Here is a 17093-nt window from a genome sequence, read left to right as displayed (position 1 = left end):
CTGGCAGTTCCCCCCTGGGGAAGTCCCCGCCTGCCCAGGCCACCCTTGAGGCTCTGGTGACTGGCCAGTCCTCCCAGGGCTCCCATGGGGCTGGCAGCACCTTGGCGATGTGTAGGTGTCATTGGCATGTGGACAGGCAGCCTCTGCCTCTACCCTGCTCAGCTGGAGCTGTGACCCCGCTTCCTGTGGCCCGTCGAAGTGGGTGGGTGGGGATGCTGCTTGCCAGCTTCCGACCCTGGTGCTGGGGAATGAGGCCGGGAGAGCCAGGAGTCTCGGCTTTGTCCCTGAAGTGATGATGTGGAGAAGCAGCAGAAGATGCTGGGCTGTAAACAGGGCTGGTCTTTCCTGATTGGGTGCCCTTAGATTCCCTGCGGGGATGCAGCTTGAGGGAGATTCTGAGTGACCTAGTTTCTCGGGGGTGGGGACAAGAACAAGCCCTGGACTGTGGGCATGGCTGGCCCTCTTTTCCAGTCCTGATGCAGCTCTTGGGCTGGCAGAGCCATCTAAACCCCTGTTCTGATAGGTGTGGGGGCCCCAGATCAGTCTCAGGGTGGGCGTCCTGCCTCCCTGTCCCACCTCCCCCTGTGTGTGGGGGGCGGTCCTCTGTAGGATGAGAGGTGAGAACCGGGAGTACAGCCACCAACTTCATGGAGGGGGCGGGATGCAGTGCAGTCTGGCCCCTCCCTGGGCCAGGGCTACAAATACCCCTGGAGCCAGGGCACCAGCGCTGCTGTTGTACCAGCCCTTGCAGTCTGTCTCATGCCACAGACACACCCCCAGCCTGGACCTCAGACCTCTACTGGGACACAGATCCTGAGCCTATCCACACCCCTCAGGTGAGTGCAATGTGGGAGTGCTGAGCGGGGGCTGGATGGGAATGGACTCTCAATATTTGGGCCTCAGTTTCCCCATGGAAGAGGAGAGTGGAGAAGGCTGTGAGCCCAGCAGCACCCTGGGGAGACCTGGGAAGCAGCAGGGGGCGGACGGTGGGCAGCAGAACCTGCCTGGCCCGGCTCCCTAGGGCCAAGATGAAGAGTGGGCTGGTGTGTCCCACTCCAGGTCCGCGCTCACACCCGGCCGTGTCTGTCCCTCTAAGACCGCCCATGGGCGGGCCCCTGACCTTACTGGCCATGCTGTGGGCGCTGGGGGCTTCCAGAGCCCAGGCGCTGCGCATTGGAGCTTTCAACATCCAGAGCTTCGGAGACAGCAAAGTGTCGGACCCAGGCTGCGGCGGCGTCATTGCGCAAGTGAGGCTGGGGGCCCGGGGCGGGGTCGCTGCTGGGCTCCTCGGGCTGATCTGCGGCTCGCCTGACCCTGCACCTGCTGGCTCCTCCCCCAGATCCTGGCTGGTTATGATGTCATGCTCGTGCAGGAGGTGCGAGATCCCGACCTGAGCGCCGTGTCCGTGCTCATGGAGCAGATCAACAGGTGCGGCGGGCAGGGCCCAGCGTGGGAAGTCCCGGCCCGGACCCCAGGTCTCGGAGCGATGCCTTGACCCCAGGCCCGGCCCGTATCTCCGCAGCGTGTCCAGGCACGAGTACAACTTCGTGAGCAGTGAGCCCCTGGGTCGGGACCAGTATAAGGAAATGTACCTGTTCGTCTACAGGTGAGGGGAGGGGCCATGGGGCGCACGGAGCAGGGATCCTGCTCACGTCGCCCACCCGTCCTTTACCCCCTGCCCCCAGGAAGGACACGGTGTCGGTCGTGGACACGTATCAGTACCCGGACGCTGAGGACGCCTTCAGCCGGGAGCCGTTTGTGGTCAAGGTCTCAGCACCCGGCTCCGGTGAGGCCCCGCCCCCGCCGCCGGCCCCGCCCCGCCCCGCCGCCGGCTCCTGACACCCAGTCTCTCCTGCAGCCGCCACGGAGTTGGTGTTGATTCCACTGCACGCGGCGCCGCACCACGCTGTGGCCGAGATCGATGCGCTCTACGACGTGTACCTGGACGTGATCGACAAGTGGGGCACCGACGTAAGCGCCCCGCGTCCGCAAGGCCCCGCCCCGCCCCCACGACCCCACCCGGGAGGGAGTCGTGCTCCTGGGTTGGCCACAGAGCCTCAGACCTGCCCGCCGTGCCCCGCAGGACATCCTGTTTCTGGGCGACTTCAACGCCGACTGCAAATACGTGCGGGAGCAGGACTGGCCGGCCATCCGCCTGCGCAGCAGCGAGGTCTTCAAGTGGCTCATTCCGGACAGCGCCGACACAACGGTGGGCAACTCGGACTGCGCCTACGACCGCATCGTGGTCTGTGGCTCCCGCCTGCGCAAGAGCCTGAAGCATCAGTCAGCCACCGTGCACGACTTCCAGGAGGAATTCGGCCTGGACCAGACTCAGGCAAGTGCTGGACCGGGATCCCAACCTCAGGGCACCAGGCACTTGCCTTGCACTAGCGTTTCTAGAAAAGGCCCTTAGAGGTTCAGGTCTGGCCGAATGGAACAAACCTGCGGTGGCAGTGTAGGAAGCTCTTTCGTCCCTGGAGTGGGGTCCTGAGACTGTGCTCCCAGCCCACCCACAGGCCACAGCTGGCGTAGACGCCAACACCTCCCCCCAGATGCAGCAGTTTGTTTGGACACCCAGTGGGCCCCTTCCTGGGTGGGGGGCAGTTTTCCAGGGTGGTGCTTGTGGGACTGGCTGCTCAGCAGGGTCTCAGGCTTGGCCCCTTCTCCCTCCAGGCCCTGGCCATCAGTGACCATTTTCCTGTGGAGGTGACCCTCAAGTCCCACTGACAGCCCTGGGGCCTGGCTGGGGCAGACTGCCTGCAGACTCTGGCCACAAGGAGCAAGCCCCACAGACTCCTCCAGCATGGCCAGCCAACCCCCAGCGAGGCTGCAGGGCAGGGGCAGCTGGGCCTGGACAAGTGATGGGACCACTCGGAGCCCATTTCCCCATCTATGAAATGGGCTGCCACCACCTACCTCATAAGGTTATGAGAAACATCTTCCAGCATGCTGGGCACGCAGCTGAGCTCGATAAACAGCACACACTCAGCCAGGGCTCCACACACGTGTGGGCTCTGACTCCTCCAGGTCCCTTCTTAGGGCTCAGCCCTTCTGGGACACAGACCTTGGTCCTGCCACCCAGTGGATCCCTCCTCCCAGCCCACCTAGGGGACAAGGACAGCCTGGCCTGCCCACACATTTTTCTGCTGGGAACCGACCACTTCCAGACCTGGCTGGCTCCGGAAGACAGTGCCTGTGCCCACTGCCGGAAACTTCTTGCTCTTTGTGTAAACTAAGTGCTTCCAAGCACCTGAACTGAGTGCACATGGGTAAGTGCTCTCACACACACGTCGTGTGGATGTGCAAGGTCAACCTCCCAATCCTCAGTGATCCTCCTCCAGCCTCGGTTCCCAGGTCTGCAGGCCTCTAGCAGCACTTGTGGGTACGAGGGTCCTGTCCCACCCAGCACTGCAGCTGGCGGGGGGAGCTCAGGAAGGCTGTCCCCCTGCCCCCAGGCGGTTGGCGGCCCTGGGACTTGGGGAGACCCCCCTCACTGGTGAGCAGGCAGGCTGGGTTAGGGTCCCGCCCATAGAACCCCAACAACTCACTGTGGTACAGCCCCTTCAAAAGTGCCTTCCTGGTAGCTTCCTCCTCAGGAGCCTTGCACGGGGCAGAGGCTTGCCAGGGAAGCCTGCACTTGGGGTAAGCCCATCCCAAGGGTGGGGGACAAGCAGAACTGGGGTACACAGTGTAATTGACAGGGACCCGATGAGGTTGCTGGTTTTTGAAGCATCTCACCTTTGGCAAGATTTAATTGGCCTGAATTATACTGGAGAGTAAAACCTTTGTTTCCAAAGTTTGGACCACCTTTTCTTGCTAGATCTTTCTGAAATAACATTTAGGACACTTGCAATGTAAAGTGCCTCCCTTCTTTCTCTCCAAGTTACCCAGTTTCTCGGAAATTTGTGCAGGTTTTCCATCCAAACACGGTGGCCCAAGGTCTTTTCCCATTCCCTTCTCTTGTGGGGCTCATCAGAACCCACCAACTCCCTGGCCTTATGCCTCTAGCAATCAGGCGTCCCACCAGCCAGGAACGAGAAACTCGAGGGCTTTATTCTGCTCTGGGAAAAGACAGCACGCATGCTCAATGGTGACGTTGCCAAGGTCCAGGAGGGGCCCACCTACCAGTTTCTTATCCCAAGTCCAGACACTGCTTGCCAGCTGTGCCCCTGCCCACCCACCAGGCACAAAGGGCACTTGGGAGTGGCAGCAGGTCTTGGGACTATGGCTGTGAGGATCAGGGCCTTCTAGGGAGATGGGCAAAACAAAGAGCTCGAAGTAATTTTAAATGGGCAAAGACCGGACTTGAGTCCTCTAGAGCCACGGTGCCCACAAGGATGGGTTTGGCCAAAACCCTGGCGGGCAGCACTGCCCTCAGCCTTTCCTCTGTCGGAGCTTCTCCAAGTACGCCTGCAGCGACTTCTGGATGGAGTCTCTGCAGACGAAGCTGACAAAGTTCTGGGTGTCGGCGTCGCGCTGCCTCAGCAGGCGGTCGGCGGTGGCCTTTCGCATCATGTTCTTGGTCAGCTGGCGCGCGTGATCTGAAGAAGATGGGGCCCACCTGTGAGGACCCGGGCTCTGCGCCGGGGAGCGGTATTGCTGAGCTGCCCCAGACGGTTCCAGCCGAAACTCCGGCGGAAAACTCAAGTGAGCAAAGGGAAGAAAAGGAAAACCACCCGTCCCCTGCTGTCTGCCGACTGCTTTTAAAAACGCACAGGATGATACTGTGAAAACTGCCTTGTCAGCCCGTTATTTTCCCTCAGCTATATCATCAGGAATATCGTCTATGTCGCTAACTATTCTTTACCACGTCTTTAATGGCTGGCTGTGCAGTATTTGGGCATCAGCAAACCTGGTCCCCCACAGCTTAAGAGCTAAGAATGGTGGTTGCATTTTTACATACGGTGGGAAAAACATTTTAAAGGCTAGTATTTTGTGACATGTAAAACTCACCTGAAATTCAGAATTCAGTGGCTTGTTGCTCCAGTAACACTAGATATACTTCCTAGTTCACACACCCGCAGCCCTCACTCCGGTGCTGTGGTTATGGCAGTGACCGTGTGACCAGCAAAGCCGGACATCTCCCTGGCCCTTTACAGACAGTCTGCTGACCCCTGGTTTCTACTGTCGTTGACATAAGCACTCCTATTGCCAGATGTAGAACCTAAGAGCTGTTTCCAGTTGTCTGTGTAGTAGGTTGAATAGTGGACCCCGGAAAGGTATGTTTAAGTAGCCTGATTAGGAAAAAGATTTTTGCAGAGGTAACTAAGATGAGATCATCTTGGATTTAGGATGGGCCCTAAATCCAGGGAGGGCTTCCCTGGTGGCTCAGTTGGTAAAGAATCTGCCCACAATGCAGGACACTGCCTGCCATGTAGGAGATCCAGGTTTGATCCCTAGGAGACCTAGGAAGATCCCCTAGAGAAGGAAATGGCAACCCACTCCAGTATTCTTGACTGGGAAATCCCGTGGACAGAGGAGCTGGGTGGGCTATGGTCTGTGGAGTTGCAGAGAGTTGGGCACGACTTAGTGACTAAACCCCAATAACCATTGCCTAAATCCAGGGACGGGTGTCCTTAGAAGGAACGGGAGGTCTGAGATATAGAAACATGTAGAGAAGGTGTGTGAAGACACAGACAGGGGCTGGAGTGATGCAGCCTCAGCCCAGGAGTCTCTGGAGCCCCTGAAGATGAAAGAGGCAGGAAGGTGCCTCCCCAGGGCCTCTGCAGGGAGCAAGGCCCTGCTCACACCCTGATTTTAGACTCTGGCCTCCAGACTGTGCGAGAACGCATTTCCCTTGTTTTAAGCACCTAAGCGCCCTCACCCCTCAATTCTCCGTCTTGTCACTTGTTACACCAGCCTCAGGACATGAAGTCAGTCTGCTACTGTGAGCGGCTCATCTGTGTATGGCTTGAGAACTCCTGGTCTTACGAGGAGCCTCAGGCTGAGAGGGGAGGGGGCTCTGCCAGCCCACTGGCATCCCCACCCACCCCTCACCTGGAACGGCCAGCCACCGGGCCATCTCCGAGAGCGCCGTGCTCTGCACCTGGTCCTCTGGCACCACCTGGTCCACCAGGCCCACCTGGAGGGCCTCTGCCGGGGGGAAGAGCGACCCCAGCTGCAGGGCCTGCTCCGAGGCGCGGTGCCCGATGGTGTTCACATATGTGTCTTTGAGCCTGGAAACAGACACCAACTCGGAGTTGGGGCTTGGGGCTCCTGGCCAGGGGGTGGGGGCGGTGGGCCTGGCCCCCGGCCTTACCAGAAGGGGGCGATGATGCCCAGCAGGGTCTCGTTCAACCCTATGCGGTACTTGGGGTTGTCAGCCAGGACCCGGCAGTCACAGGAGAGGGCGATGATACAGCCCCCCGCGGGGCAGGCTCCCTGCAAGGAAAGCCAGACCGCTGGGCTCCGGAGAGCTGGCCTCGCGCATGCACCCGGGTGCCTCCAGCCCCCTCCCCGTGCTGCACCAACCCCATCTGGGGGTGTGCGCAGTGGGACTTGCTCGCCCATCAGCCCGCACACCCCTCTTCCCTCAGGCTCATGTCAGGGCTGCGAGTGGCTTCTCCTCTCTGCTCGTCTGGTCCCTCAGACGCCAACACGCAAGGAGCCTAGGCTGTCACCTCACTCCTGCTCCAGATGGCCCGGGGCCACCACTGTCCTCACCTCTCGCACCCACTGTCCACACGGAGGTGGCCGGCCGCCCAGCCCCACGAGTCTTCCCAAGCCTGGCCCTCCTCCTCTCCAGCCAGCTCAGGCCCCTGGCCTCTGCCCCACCCTTGCCTTAGGTTAGGCCAAAGCGATGCTCCCCAGAGGTGACCATGGGCCCTGGCTCCCGTCCCCACACTCACCCCCAGCATGTGGCCCCCTCTTCTCACCTAGTCTGTAACGGCAAGCTGACGACCTCTGCAGACCTCCCTGACTGCCCCCTTCCTCCCTGAGGGCTTTCTAATGGAGGGCCACGTTCACCTACCCCAAGGGCTGGCCCACAGTCAGCAACCCAGGTGGCCCCCAGGAGGAACACGCACGTTGATGGCGGCAACCAGCACCAGGCTGGACAGGTACGTCCGCAGCCACAGCTCCTGCATGGCCTTCCAGTACTCAGCGCAGTGGGCCGGGTTTCTCCCACATATCTCCGTCAGGTCCAGGCCGGCGCAGAAGACCCTGGGGCAGTCCTGGGGGGGCGGGGGCACCGTCAGAGTCCACCCCGGGGGTGCACAGGCACTCGAGGGCCAGAGGAGCTGAAGTCACGCTCACCAGCAGGATGCCTCCCCCAAGCCCCCTGAGCTGGGGGCTCCTGGAACTCAGCTGGGACACCCTGGCCTGTCCCCTCTGCATCCTGCCATATTCTTCCCCTTCCAGCTTCAAACGGGATGGGCAGGCAGCAGGGCCAGGCGCTCCCCAGGGACATAAAATACGGGCCCTGTGTACCTGTGCACATGGCCCAGGCAAAGGAGTCAAGAGGCCGGGGAGGCTCCTGACATCAGAGAGGACACGTATTCTTGGCTAACCCCAAAGGGCCAGCAAACCAAAGACCCGCAGAGGAGGAGGGAGCGGCAAGCGGTCAAGAAGACACCCCTCCCCTCCGCCATAGGCCATCACTCATGAGACCGAAGGCTGGGGTGGGGGTGCAGACCAAGACAGAAGGGGACCAGTGCTCCCAGTGTGGACACCAGGTTCTGGGCACTCAGAGAAGAATGCAGGCCGGGGCAGGAGGGGACCCCCGGCTGTCACACGGGGAACCTGTGCCTGGGTTTCCCGCAAGCCCTCGCTGGAGCATGTCCGGCATCCGAGGCTGCTGTGAGGTTGCTGATAGCGGTCACTGCTGCAGATGACAGCCACCCCCGCCCCCCAGTGTCCATGAGGAGGGGCGGTCACACTCAACATCCCCTACATCCTCATACAAAGTGACTGAAGCCAAATGCAGGGCAGGCGTAAACGCGCCCTGAGCTTCTCACACACACGGTGCCCGTGTGTGCACAGCACCTGCAGGCTGGCCTTGTGTGGGACGCGGACCAGTCTTGCCTCTAAAAAGCACCCCTGGGGGGGAAGCTGGGCCATCGGTATGGGTGTCCTCCTGTCTCACCGGCCGGAATCTTGGGGGTGGTGAGCCGCCCTGCTCCAACGATGTGGCAGGACGGCCGTCCAGCTTCCCAGCCTTCCTTCTTAACCTCCTCCCGCCGCAAGCCCCTGGCTCCTCCTCCCCACCATCCCCCAAATTCAACACACTTTCTCAGCACCGAAGTGGACGGGCCGACGGTGCGGCCCACAGTCCTGGCACTGGAGGAAAGCAAAGGCAAAGAATTCTATTCTGGATGCGAGCAAAGCAGCTGCATCGATGCCAGCCGGGGCGACTTCTGCCAGACAGAAGGCATGGGGGCTGGCCTGCTTCTGCGACTTCTGAGCTCAGTGATTCTTTTGCAGGGGGTCGAGGTCAGGAGCGAGCGAGCAAGGGAAACTGCTGTCTGTTCTCGCTCCCTCCCCCGACCCCGCTGTAGCAGGGGCCCCAATAAAGCCTTGCCTGAATTTCTTGTCGGGCCTCTAGTCAATTTCTATTGGATGAGCAAGGCCAAGAACCCTGGTCGGTACCAGATTTATGGCCCCCAGTGTGTGGCTCATCCCCTTCTGCGGAGGGGCTCTGGGCACCTCTGGGACCCTGAACGCAGCTTCCCAGTGGGCAGCAAGTGGCCACCTGAAGCCTGTCTTCCTGACCCCGGGGGCTCAGGTCCCTCATCTAGGCAACACTGTCCCCGCCTCCTCGTCCTTTCCCCGCTCCTGCCATTTCTCTGCTTCTCCTCTCTGTCCTCTCCTTTCGAGAGTGCACACCGGGCAGCCACAGCCTCACTCCTCTCGGCTGGTGAGACCTCTCGCCGCCCATGGTGCACCTCGACCTGCGGCCAGCAGAGGCCAGAGAGGCCAGCCTCACCCGTGCGGACCCTGGCCTCGTGGGCCATCCCTGCCAGGAGAGTCACAGTGAGAGGTTCAGTCCGCATGTCGGGTAGTGCCTGGAAGGCCCACTGAGTTTTCCTGTTCTTTCTCTTTTTCAGTCTTTTCTGCCCCTCCCGTTTTACCTCTCCCTTGATCCTCACACCTGCACTCCCATCCTTTTTTATCTGGAAAACTTGCCGTATCCACGAGCTTTTGTCATTGGTATCTTTGTCTTACGTCGTTCTGTCTGTCCAGCTGCCCTGCTTATGTGGGCGCGGTGGAGGACTTAGGCCTTGAAATACAAAGGCAGCCCTTGTACTGTATGTCTTGAACACTGCTTAAGACTCCAACCCTGGGTTACTTGGTGGGATTTTAAAGAACAGAAAAGAAAGGAGCTTTCGTTTCTCCCTTCTCTGCCTCTGCAATGGAACTGCGCTGACTGCGCGCTCGGGAACTACCTGATTCATCTGTGTCCCTCAGAATGAAGGGAAAAAGCGTCGGGGGAGGGCATTTTAAATTCAAGCGGGAAAACTACGAGGCCTCTGGCTCTGTCTTTATGTAAAAATTAACTTGTAAATGGGCTGTCTTCAATTAGCTTAAAGGCAATTGAGCCCTTATATATTCTCAGAAGCATAGAAGAGGCTCATCAGAATACATTTTGGGCTCCTGTGATCTGGGAAAATAGTCAATATTTAATTAACTTCTGGTATTAGTGCTGGCTTAGGCCTGTGGGTTTAAGTAACTCAGACCTGTACTTTAGAGTCACACACGTTAAGTACAATACTTTCACTGTACCTAGGGTTACTGAAAGGAAGTGCATACTGTTCCTGTTGTAAAATTTGTCACCAGGGAAGCAACCCAACATGATTAAATTTTTAAGTAAGCGTAAATGGGATTAGAGCTTTTTGGTAAAACTCTAGAGGAATAGTTTTGTGTTGAAAACATCCATCTCAAGCAGTCCCTCCCAATGTTGGTACCTTACAAACTAAAACGAAGTAAAATGAAAGGAATTCACTGGGTTCAAGGACCATTTCAAATAAGATGAAACAATCAGAACACGGATGGCTAAACAGGTGTAAGCTGACCTACTTCTGTCTTCTTGTCAAAGAGAAAAGAAGCTGTTTGGTGCTACTTTGAGATGGCCTCTGCCAACCTACAGAATGCCAGTGCAGAAGGCCCTTCGTGGCAGCTTAAGGAAAGCTGGGTGTGTTTTCATAAGGGTGTATGAGGAGCATAAATACGTTTTGTTTGTTAAAGGAAAAAGAATGATTCTGTCCTAAAGCTGGTTATTTCTCAATGGAAAGGGCAAGGGACAAAGTATGGCTAATGAAAGTTGCAGAAGGTCTGCTGAAGAGAAACACGGAGAAGAGAGTTTTTATGTGGTCAGGACTTTCCAAGGTTGAAATCAATTTAACTGGGTAAGTGGGTTTTATTCAGAGCAGGCTGATGCAAGGCGTGATTTGGTTTCTGTCTCTCATAAGAGAACAAATTTTCGTGGAATGCCGCTTTTGACATCAGGTTGTGTGAGTTTCTGTGCCTTTATGTGATCTGTAATGACCTTTGCAATCTTTTTGTTTTCCACCTTAGATCAAGAAATAATTGTTTCACAGTGACCTCGATTCTATCAACCTACGATTCTATCTATCTATTCTAAAACATTGTGAGATTTTGGGTGGACTTTCCAAATATCAAATTGAAATTATAGTTCTTTTGACGTCCAGCTAACTTCGAAACTGATGTCCCCAGAGAGATCCAAAGCTAACTGGGTTCATTGGCTGTGTTAAATTCCATGGGAACACTGTCCAAACTCACTGTTGCCTATCTCAGATGGGACCATCAGGCTGTCCCCAGTTTTATCGCGATCACCAAACAGATGGGGAGGGGGCTTGGGGTGCTTCCGCTGTCCAGTCTCTCCCCTTACTCTACGTCCAAAAACCCCGTGGGAACACTCCCAGCTCGAGGCTCTCAGGTCCTGGCCCCGTGACATTTCCCACTGCGCCCAGTTCCAGTTCCTCCAGGATCTCCTTCCCTCCAGGCCCCAGCAGCCCAGACACTGTGACTACCTACTGGGCTGGCCACTTCCAAGCAGCCCACTTCCTAGGCTTTCAGTTCAGTTTAGTCGCTCAGTCGTGTCCGACTCTTGGCGACCCCATGAACTGCAGCACGCCAGGCCTCCCCGTCCATCACCAACTCCCGGAGTTCACTCAGACTCATGTCCATCGAGTCAGTGATGCCATCCAGCAATCTCATCCTCTGTCATCCCGTTCTCCTCCTGCCCCCAATCCCTCCCAGCATCTGAATCTTTTCCAGTGAGTCAACTCTTCACTTGAGGTGGCCAAAGAACTGGACTTTCAGCTTTAGCATCAGTCCTTCCAATGAACACCCAGGACTGATCTCCTTCAGAATGGATTGGTTGGATCTCCTTGCAGTCCAAGGGACTCTCAAGAGTCTTCTCCAACACCACAGTTCAAAAGCATCAATTCTTCGGCGTTCAGCTTTCTTCACAGTCCAACTCTCACATCCATGCATGACCACTGGAAAAACCATAGCCTTGACTAGATGGACCTTTGTTGGCAAAGTAATTTCTCTGCTTTTGAATATGCTATCTAGGTTGGTCATAACTTTCCTTCCAAGGAGTAAGCGTCTTTTAATTTCATGGCTGTAGTCACCATCGGCAGTGATTTTGGAGCCCCCAAAAATAAAGTCTGACACTTTCCACTGTTTCCCCATCTATTTCCCATGAAGCGATGGGACGACATGCCATGATCTTCGTTTTCTGAATGTTGAGCTTTAAGCCAACTTTTTCACTCTCCACTTTCACTTTCATCAAGAGGCTTTTTAGTTCCTCTTCACTTTCTGCCATAAGGGTGGTGTCATCTGCATATCTGAGGTTATTGATATTTCTCCCAGCAATCTTGATTCCAGCTTGTGCTTCTTCCAGTCCAGCGTTTCTCATGATGTACTCTGCATATAAGTTAAATAAGCAGGGTGACAATATACAGCCTTGACGTACTCCTTTTCCTATTTGGAACTGGTCTGTTGTTCCATGTCCAGTTCTAACTGTTGCTTCCTGACCTGCATATAGGTTTCTCAAGAGGCAGGTCAGGTGGTCTGGTATACCCATCTCTCAGAATTTTCCACAGTTTATTGTGATGCACACAGTCAAAGGCTTTGGCATAGTCAATAAAGCAGAAATAGATGTTTTTCTGGAACTCTCTTGCTTTTTCCATGATCCAGTGGATGTTGGCAATTTGATCTCTGGTTCTTCTTCCTTTTCAGATGCACAATCTCACATCACCCCCACATCAGGGACACTGTTACATCATAAGACGTGAGCATCAGAGACAGCAGATCCCCCTCCGGAGAGCCCTGGCGGCACACTGGCACTGGCTGGGAGGGCTCCTCCAGGGAACCCCTCACGCGAGGGACCAGAGATGGCTGGCTAGGAATCGACGGGAGAGCAGAGGACTCTCACTCCAGAAGGTGAGAAGGGCATTTGGAGGACCCTCGAGCCCCTCCTGACAAAAGCCTCCTGGTGAAATGCCCCTGGGACCCGAGATTTCATTTCTAGGAGTGCTCTCGGCCGAAGGTTTCTCAACATGGGAGGATCCTCTTCTAAGCCAAAAGAAACACCTCGGGACCGTATCCTTAAAAACTGGAAATCTAAAAAAGCAGATGGGCTGAAAAGGGAAAAACTTAAACTGTACTCTAACACTCCTTGGCCTTTATATAAGTTGGGGGGATGGAAAAAAACTGTGAGGGAAGAATTATAAACATATGTACAAACTCAAAATATGCCTTCCTTGTTTTACATGCCCATGCAGCTATCTGGAGAGAAAGGAGACTTTTATCGTACTTTTTTAGAAAGAGGACTTGGGGCTGAGATTTTACATCTCATAGAAGCAAAACTCTAAATGAGGCTAGATTCCCTGGCCAAGATTATACCTGATAAGGACTAGATGGACTTTTGTTGTCAAAGTGATGTCTCTGCTTTTTAATATGCTGTCTAGGTTGGTCATAGCTTTTCTTCCAAGGAGCAAGTGTCTTTTAATTTCATGGCTGCAGTCACCATCTGCAGTGATTTTGGAGTCCCCCAAAATAAAGTTTCTCACTGTTACCATTTTTTCCCCATCTATTTGCCATGAGTGATGGGACCGGATGCCATGATCTTAGTTTTCTGAATGTTAAGCAGAAAAGGAGTGGTTTGTGCAACTGCCAATACTTTTTGTCACATAGGAAGTTAACACCTCCTTCCAGGTAGAAACCAACACCAAGACCCGGAGGAATGCTATGGGGAGGGAGGAGGGAGGAGAGTTCAGGATGGGGAACATATGTATACCTGTGGATTCATTTCGATATATGGCAAAACCAATACAATATTGTAAAGTTAAAAAATAGAATAAAATTAAAAAAAAAAAAAAGAAACCAACACCAAGAAAATCTGTCAGAAAGCCATTTGACTTCCACAGATAATTATCTACTAATCCTTGCCATTCAATGTGGGCAAGGAAATGAAAACTGGTTCTCCAGCTTGTTCTCTTCGATCCCGCAAGGCATAAAGTCTTCTGCCAGGAGGTTTTCACTTTCTCACAGCCCTTGTCAGTCATATGATTTATGCTGCATTTTGTCTGGTGCGGTGTTGTCTGCCTACTGTTGTAAACCTGCAACTAAGACTTTTCGGTCCAAGGAGAATTCAGAAGGAAAAAGCCTGCCCTGAGACCTCGGCTCTAGGACCTGCCTGGAGAGGGATGGGGAGCACTGCTCTTGGAACAAGCACAGTCTCGGGGGCCAGCCTGGGCGCCAGGAAGCTGCTGAAAACCAAGTCCGCACAGGGTCCAGACTTCGTGAAGTCGCGTGGTTTCAAGGTCACCCCTGCCCAAAGGAACCCGCTCTCACCTACATCCAGGCCCGGGTATGGAGCACCGAGGCCTGCCCCAGGGCTTGGCCCCACAACTGCGTGGGCCTGGGAGGCGGTCGGGGACAGAGGCATCAGCCGCCTGCGGGCGAACCGGCTGCCCCCAGCCCAGCTCCCTCGAGTCACACCCAGGACTATGACCCCTGAAGGCCTGCAATCGCACCCGCACTTGGGCTGCCTGGGTTTTCTCCAGCCTGTGATGTGTGTGGAGGCTTTCTGAGCTCGGGGCCTTGGGGGAAGCTAAGGAGCACTCACGGAAGTCAGGATGACGCCACGGAAGGTCTTGTCATTCTCCAGCTTCTCCAGGCTGATGACCAGCTCCGTCAGCAGCTCCAGGCTGAGGGCATTTATGGGGGGATTCCTCAACTTCATCACGGCTACCCCTAGTTTGAAAACAAAGAGGACAAAGCTTGTTGCCAGCACAAGATGGGTGCCCCCAGTCACCTATGCGAAGGCCATGGGAAGACACACAGCTGTTGGGTTTTTAAATTGAGGTGAGATTCACGTATCTTATAATAAAGGGAACCCTGTACACATTGGCAGTTACCATTCCTCCCATCCCAGCCCCTGTGTGTGTACTAAGTCACTTCAGGCAAGTCGGACTCTTTGAGACCCTACGGACCAAAGTCCACCAGGCTCCTTTGTCCATAGAATTCTCCAGGCAAGAATACTGGAATGGGTTGCCATGCCCTCCTCCACGGATCTTCCTGACCCAGGGATCACTGATCACTGATCTCCTTCTTGTTCCTATGGACTTGCCAACTGTGGACATTTTATGGAAGCGGAATCATAGAAAATATGTGACCTTTTGTGTCTGTCTGCTTTCACTGAATGTTTTCAAGGTTCATCCACGAAGTAGCAAGTGTCAGTGGTTCATTCCTTCTCAAGGTCAAATAACTTTCCATGACCTGTGTACAGCAGGTTCTGCTTATCCATTCACCGGCCAGTGGACACTTGAGTTAGTTCCACTTTTTGGCTATTGAGAGTCATGCTGCTGGGAGCACTCACATACACATTTTTGTTGATCTTTTTTGGGGGGGTTAAGTGCATTTTACTTTTAGACAACCTACATGACACGTTTTTTTTCCCTCACAAACAAGGCCTCCACTCCAAATAAATCAATGTTCAAAACAAATGAAGAGCTCACGATGATATCAGTCCAATTTTCTCCCAGATACCAAGTCTGACATCCTCATGGGAGCAGACGGCCTTATTGTAAGTGAGCAACTCTAAGAACTAGATGTGTGAGGAGGAACTCCAGTGGGCGCTTCTGGTTCACACTTGTTTAAGGATCAAGGGTAAGAATATCAGGGGCCGGATGTTCTTAAAACTCTCCATTTAAACATACATTCTGCCAACAGCAGGAAAAGCGGGAGTGAAGGGCCTGCCCCTGTGGACAGCACGGCTGCTGGCCCGGCTGAGGCCGTCTGTACCCAGCGCCTGGCCCAAGGGCAGACCCTAGGGGCCTCAGAAATGTCATCCTACGCAGAAGAATCAATCTGAATTTTCAGAAGTGAGCTCCCCAAACGTGGTTCGTAGGTAAGTTTCTGAAGCTGACTCTGGATCTTTGCTGTTTAGTGAGACAGTATCTAAGAGCTTGGGGGAAAGGTAGAGGCCAAAGGGGAACAGATGGACTTCGATATCACCAGTTAAATAATCACACCCCTGGCATGGGGTGGGTACAAAATAAATGTTTCTTGAATGTTGAACAGAATCCAAAATCAACTTTTTAAGAAAATATTATTTTTAATGGGGGGATAATTGCTTTACAATATTGTGTTGGTTTCTGCCATACATCAACATGATAGCATTTTGGCACTTAAATGAAAACATTTTATAAAGCACTTTTACTCCATTAATTCCTCCAAGTCTCAAGATGCCTGAAGGCCACCTGGGTCTGGCAATGAGAACCATGCCTGGCTTTCAGTCAAACTCAACCTCCTACCAGGATAAGCCGGCAATGTTTATTTAGGAGGCTCGGAGGTGGGAGGCCACTAGACAGCTTGTCCTAAAATCTATCTGTCTCTGCCCCCAGGCCCGCTCAGGACCTAGCTCTGAAGGGCTCTCTGGTGGAGAAAGCACAGCTTTTTCTTTCAAAAGTGCTCTTTCTACCTCTTTTTTTTACCCACCTTGGAGACTTTTAAGAGGTGTTCTGATGGGGGTGGGTAGGAGTGATTTTACTTGTGGATCCTGGCTGTAATTAAAAAATATCTGCTGGGTTCTGTGCCACCTGGGAGTATTAACAAAAAGTTAAAAATGTTATTCCAAGATGCTTCCAATTATTTTCACTTCCCAAGTTAATAGCACATACCCCAAACTTTAAAAACAGAAACATGTTTATCTTCATAATGAACTGGGGCGGGGGGCTTGTGGTGGCGGTAGCGGTCGTGGTGAAACAACTCGACTGGTGATGACCCTTAGCTTTGAACTCAGCAGAAACATACTTCAAAATCAGGTTTTATCTCGGTCCGGATTCTAGGTCTGGGTCCGGAGCCGGGGGCCCCGCGGAGCCCGCTCTGCTGCCGGCTGCGCCCCGTTCCCCACCGCGGGGATGCCGGGCGCTCGGGGGCGCTTACCTGAGGCCGCGTCCGGCTCCACCAGCACCCGCTGGCTTCCGAAGCGCCGCGCGCCATCCCCGCCGCCGCCGGCCGCCGGCTCCGTGCGCCCAAGTGTCGTGCCCCGGAGCAGCGCCCCTGCGGAGGTAGGCGAGAGATTGTTTATCCCGCGCGCCCGGAGCCCCCACTCCCCCGCGGCCCCGCGCCCCGCGCCGGTCACGCACACGGACGGAGCAGGGCGCGTTCGGCAAAGCGTACTCCCGACGCCAGCGCCATCTTGGCCGAGAATGGGCAGGTCGCGGCGCCGGGGTGTGATCTTGCAGTCCGCCCCGCCCCCGGGGCCCGGGCCGCTCCTCCAGGGCGGAGCCTCGGGCTCCGGGGAACAGGACGTCTGGGCAGATTGGACTGCACGTAAGTCACGGAGCCAGGGGTTTGCGCTCAGCGGCGGCCAGGGCCTGCGGGGACCTGGCTCCGGCCACCCCGCAGAGCGTGGGCACTGGAGCGCCACTTCCTGCTGGCCACCGGACTTGCAGCTGCTAGCTTAGCCTGGGGCAGAACAGCCCGGTGACAGAGAACTCAACTTTCACCTTCTCAAGATGCAGCTCATTTCACCGGGGCTCCTCCTGGGGGAGGGGGAGGCGACCGCTTCCCTTTGCCCTCAATCCTGCTGAACACACACTGTGCTGGCATTCGGTTTG

The 17093-nt window shown here is 55.1% G+C and overlaps 2 protein-coding genes across 2 annotated transcripts; one reads left to right on the top strand and one right to left on the bottom strand.

The window, feature by feature from the left end:
- Positions 1-25: 25 nt before the first annotated feature.
- On the top strand, positions 26-3859 carry DNASE1L2 (deoxyribonuclease 1 like 2). The gene is given in 7 exon segments (XM_027527817.1): positions 26-836; positions 1060-1247; positions 1340-1428; positions 1523-1606; positions 1686-1971; positions 2084-2335; positions 2674-3859. Coding segments are annotated over 6 exon segments (909 nt in total). The 5' UTR covers positions 26-836; positions 1060-1103; the 3' UTR covers positions 2728-3859.
- Positions 3860-4031: 172 nt separating this feature from the next.
- On the bottom strand, positions 4032-16719 carry ECI1 (enoyl-CoA delta isomerase 1). The gene is made up of 7 exons (XM_027527816.1): positions 16620-16719; positions 16417-16533; positions 14096-14223; positions 7026-7172; positions 6260-6381; positions 5998-6176; positions 4032-4541 (listed from the first exon to the last, which is right to left on the bottom strand). Exons 1-7 carry the CDS (start codon positions 16669-16671, stop codon positions 4375-4377), a joined length of 912 nt encoding a protein of 303 aa, XP_027383617.1. The 5' UTR covers positions 16672-16719; the 3' UTR covers positions 4032-4374.
- Between the last annotated feature and the right edge of the window lie 374 nt (positions 16720-17093).

Source organism: Bos indicus x Bos taurus, chromosome 25 (assembly GCF_003369695.1).
Source record: "Bos indicus x Bos taurus breed Angus x Brahman F1 hybrid chromosome 25, Bos_hybrid_MaternalHap_v2.0, whole genome shotgun sequence".
Lineage (NCBI taxonomy): Eukaryota > Metazoa > Chordata > Mammalia > Artiodactyla > Bovidae > Bos > Bos indicus x Bos taurus.
Note: the sequence above shows the minus strand (reverse complement) of the source record. Positions and strands in the feature narration are given on the sequence as shown.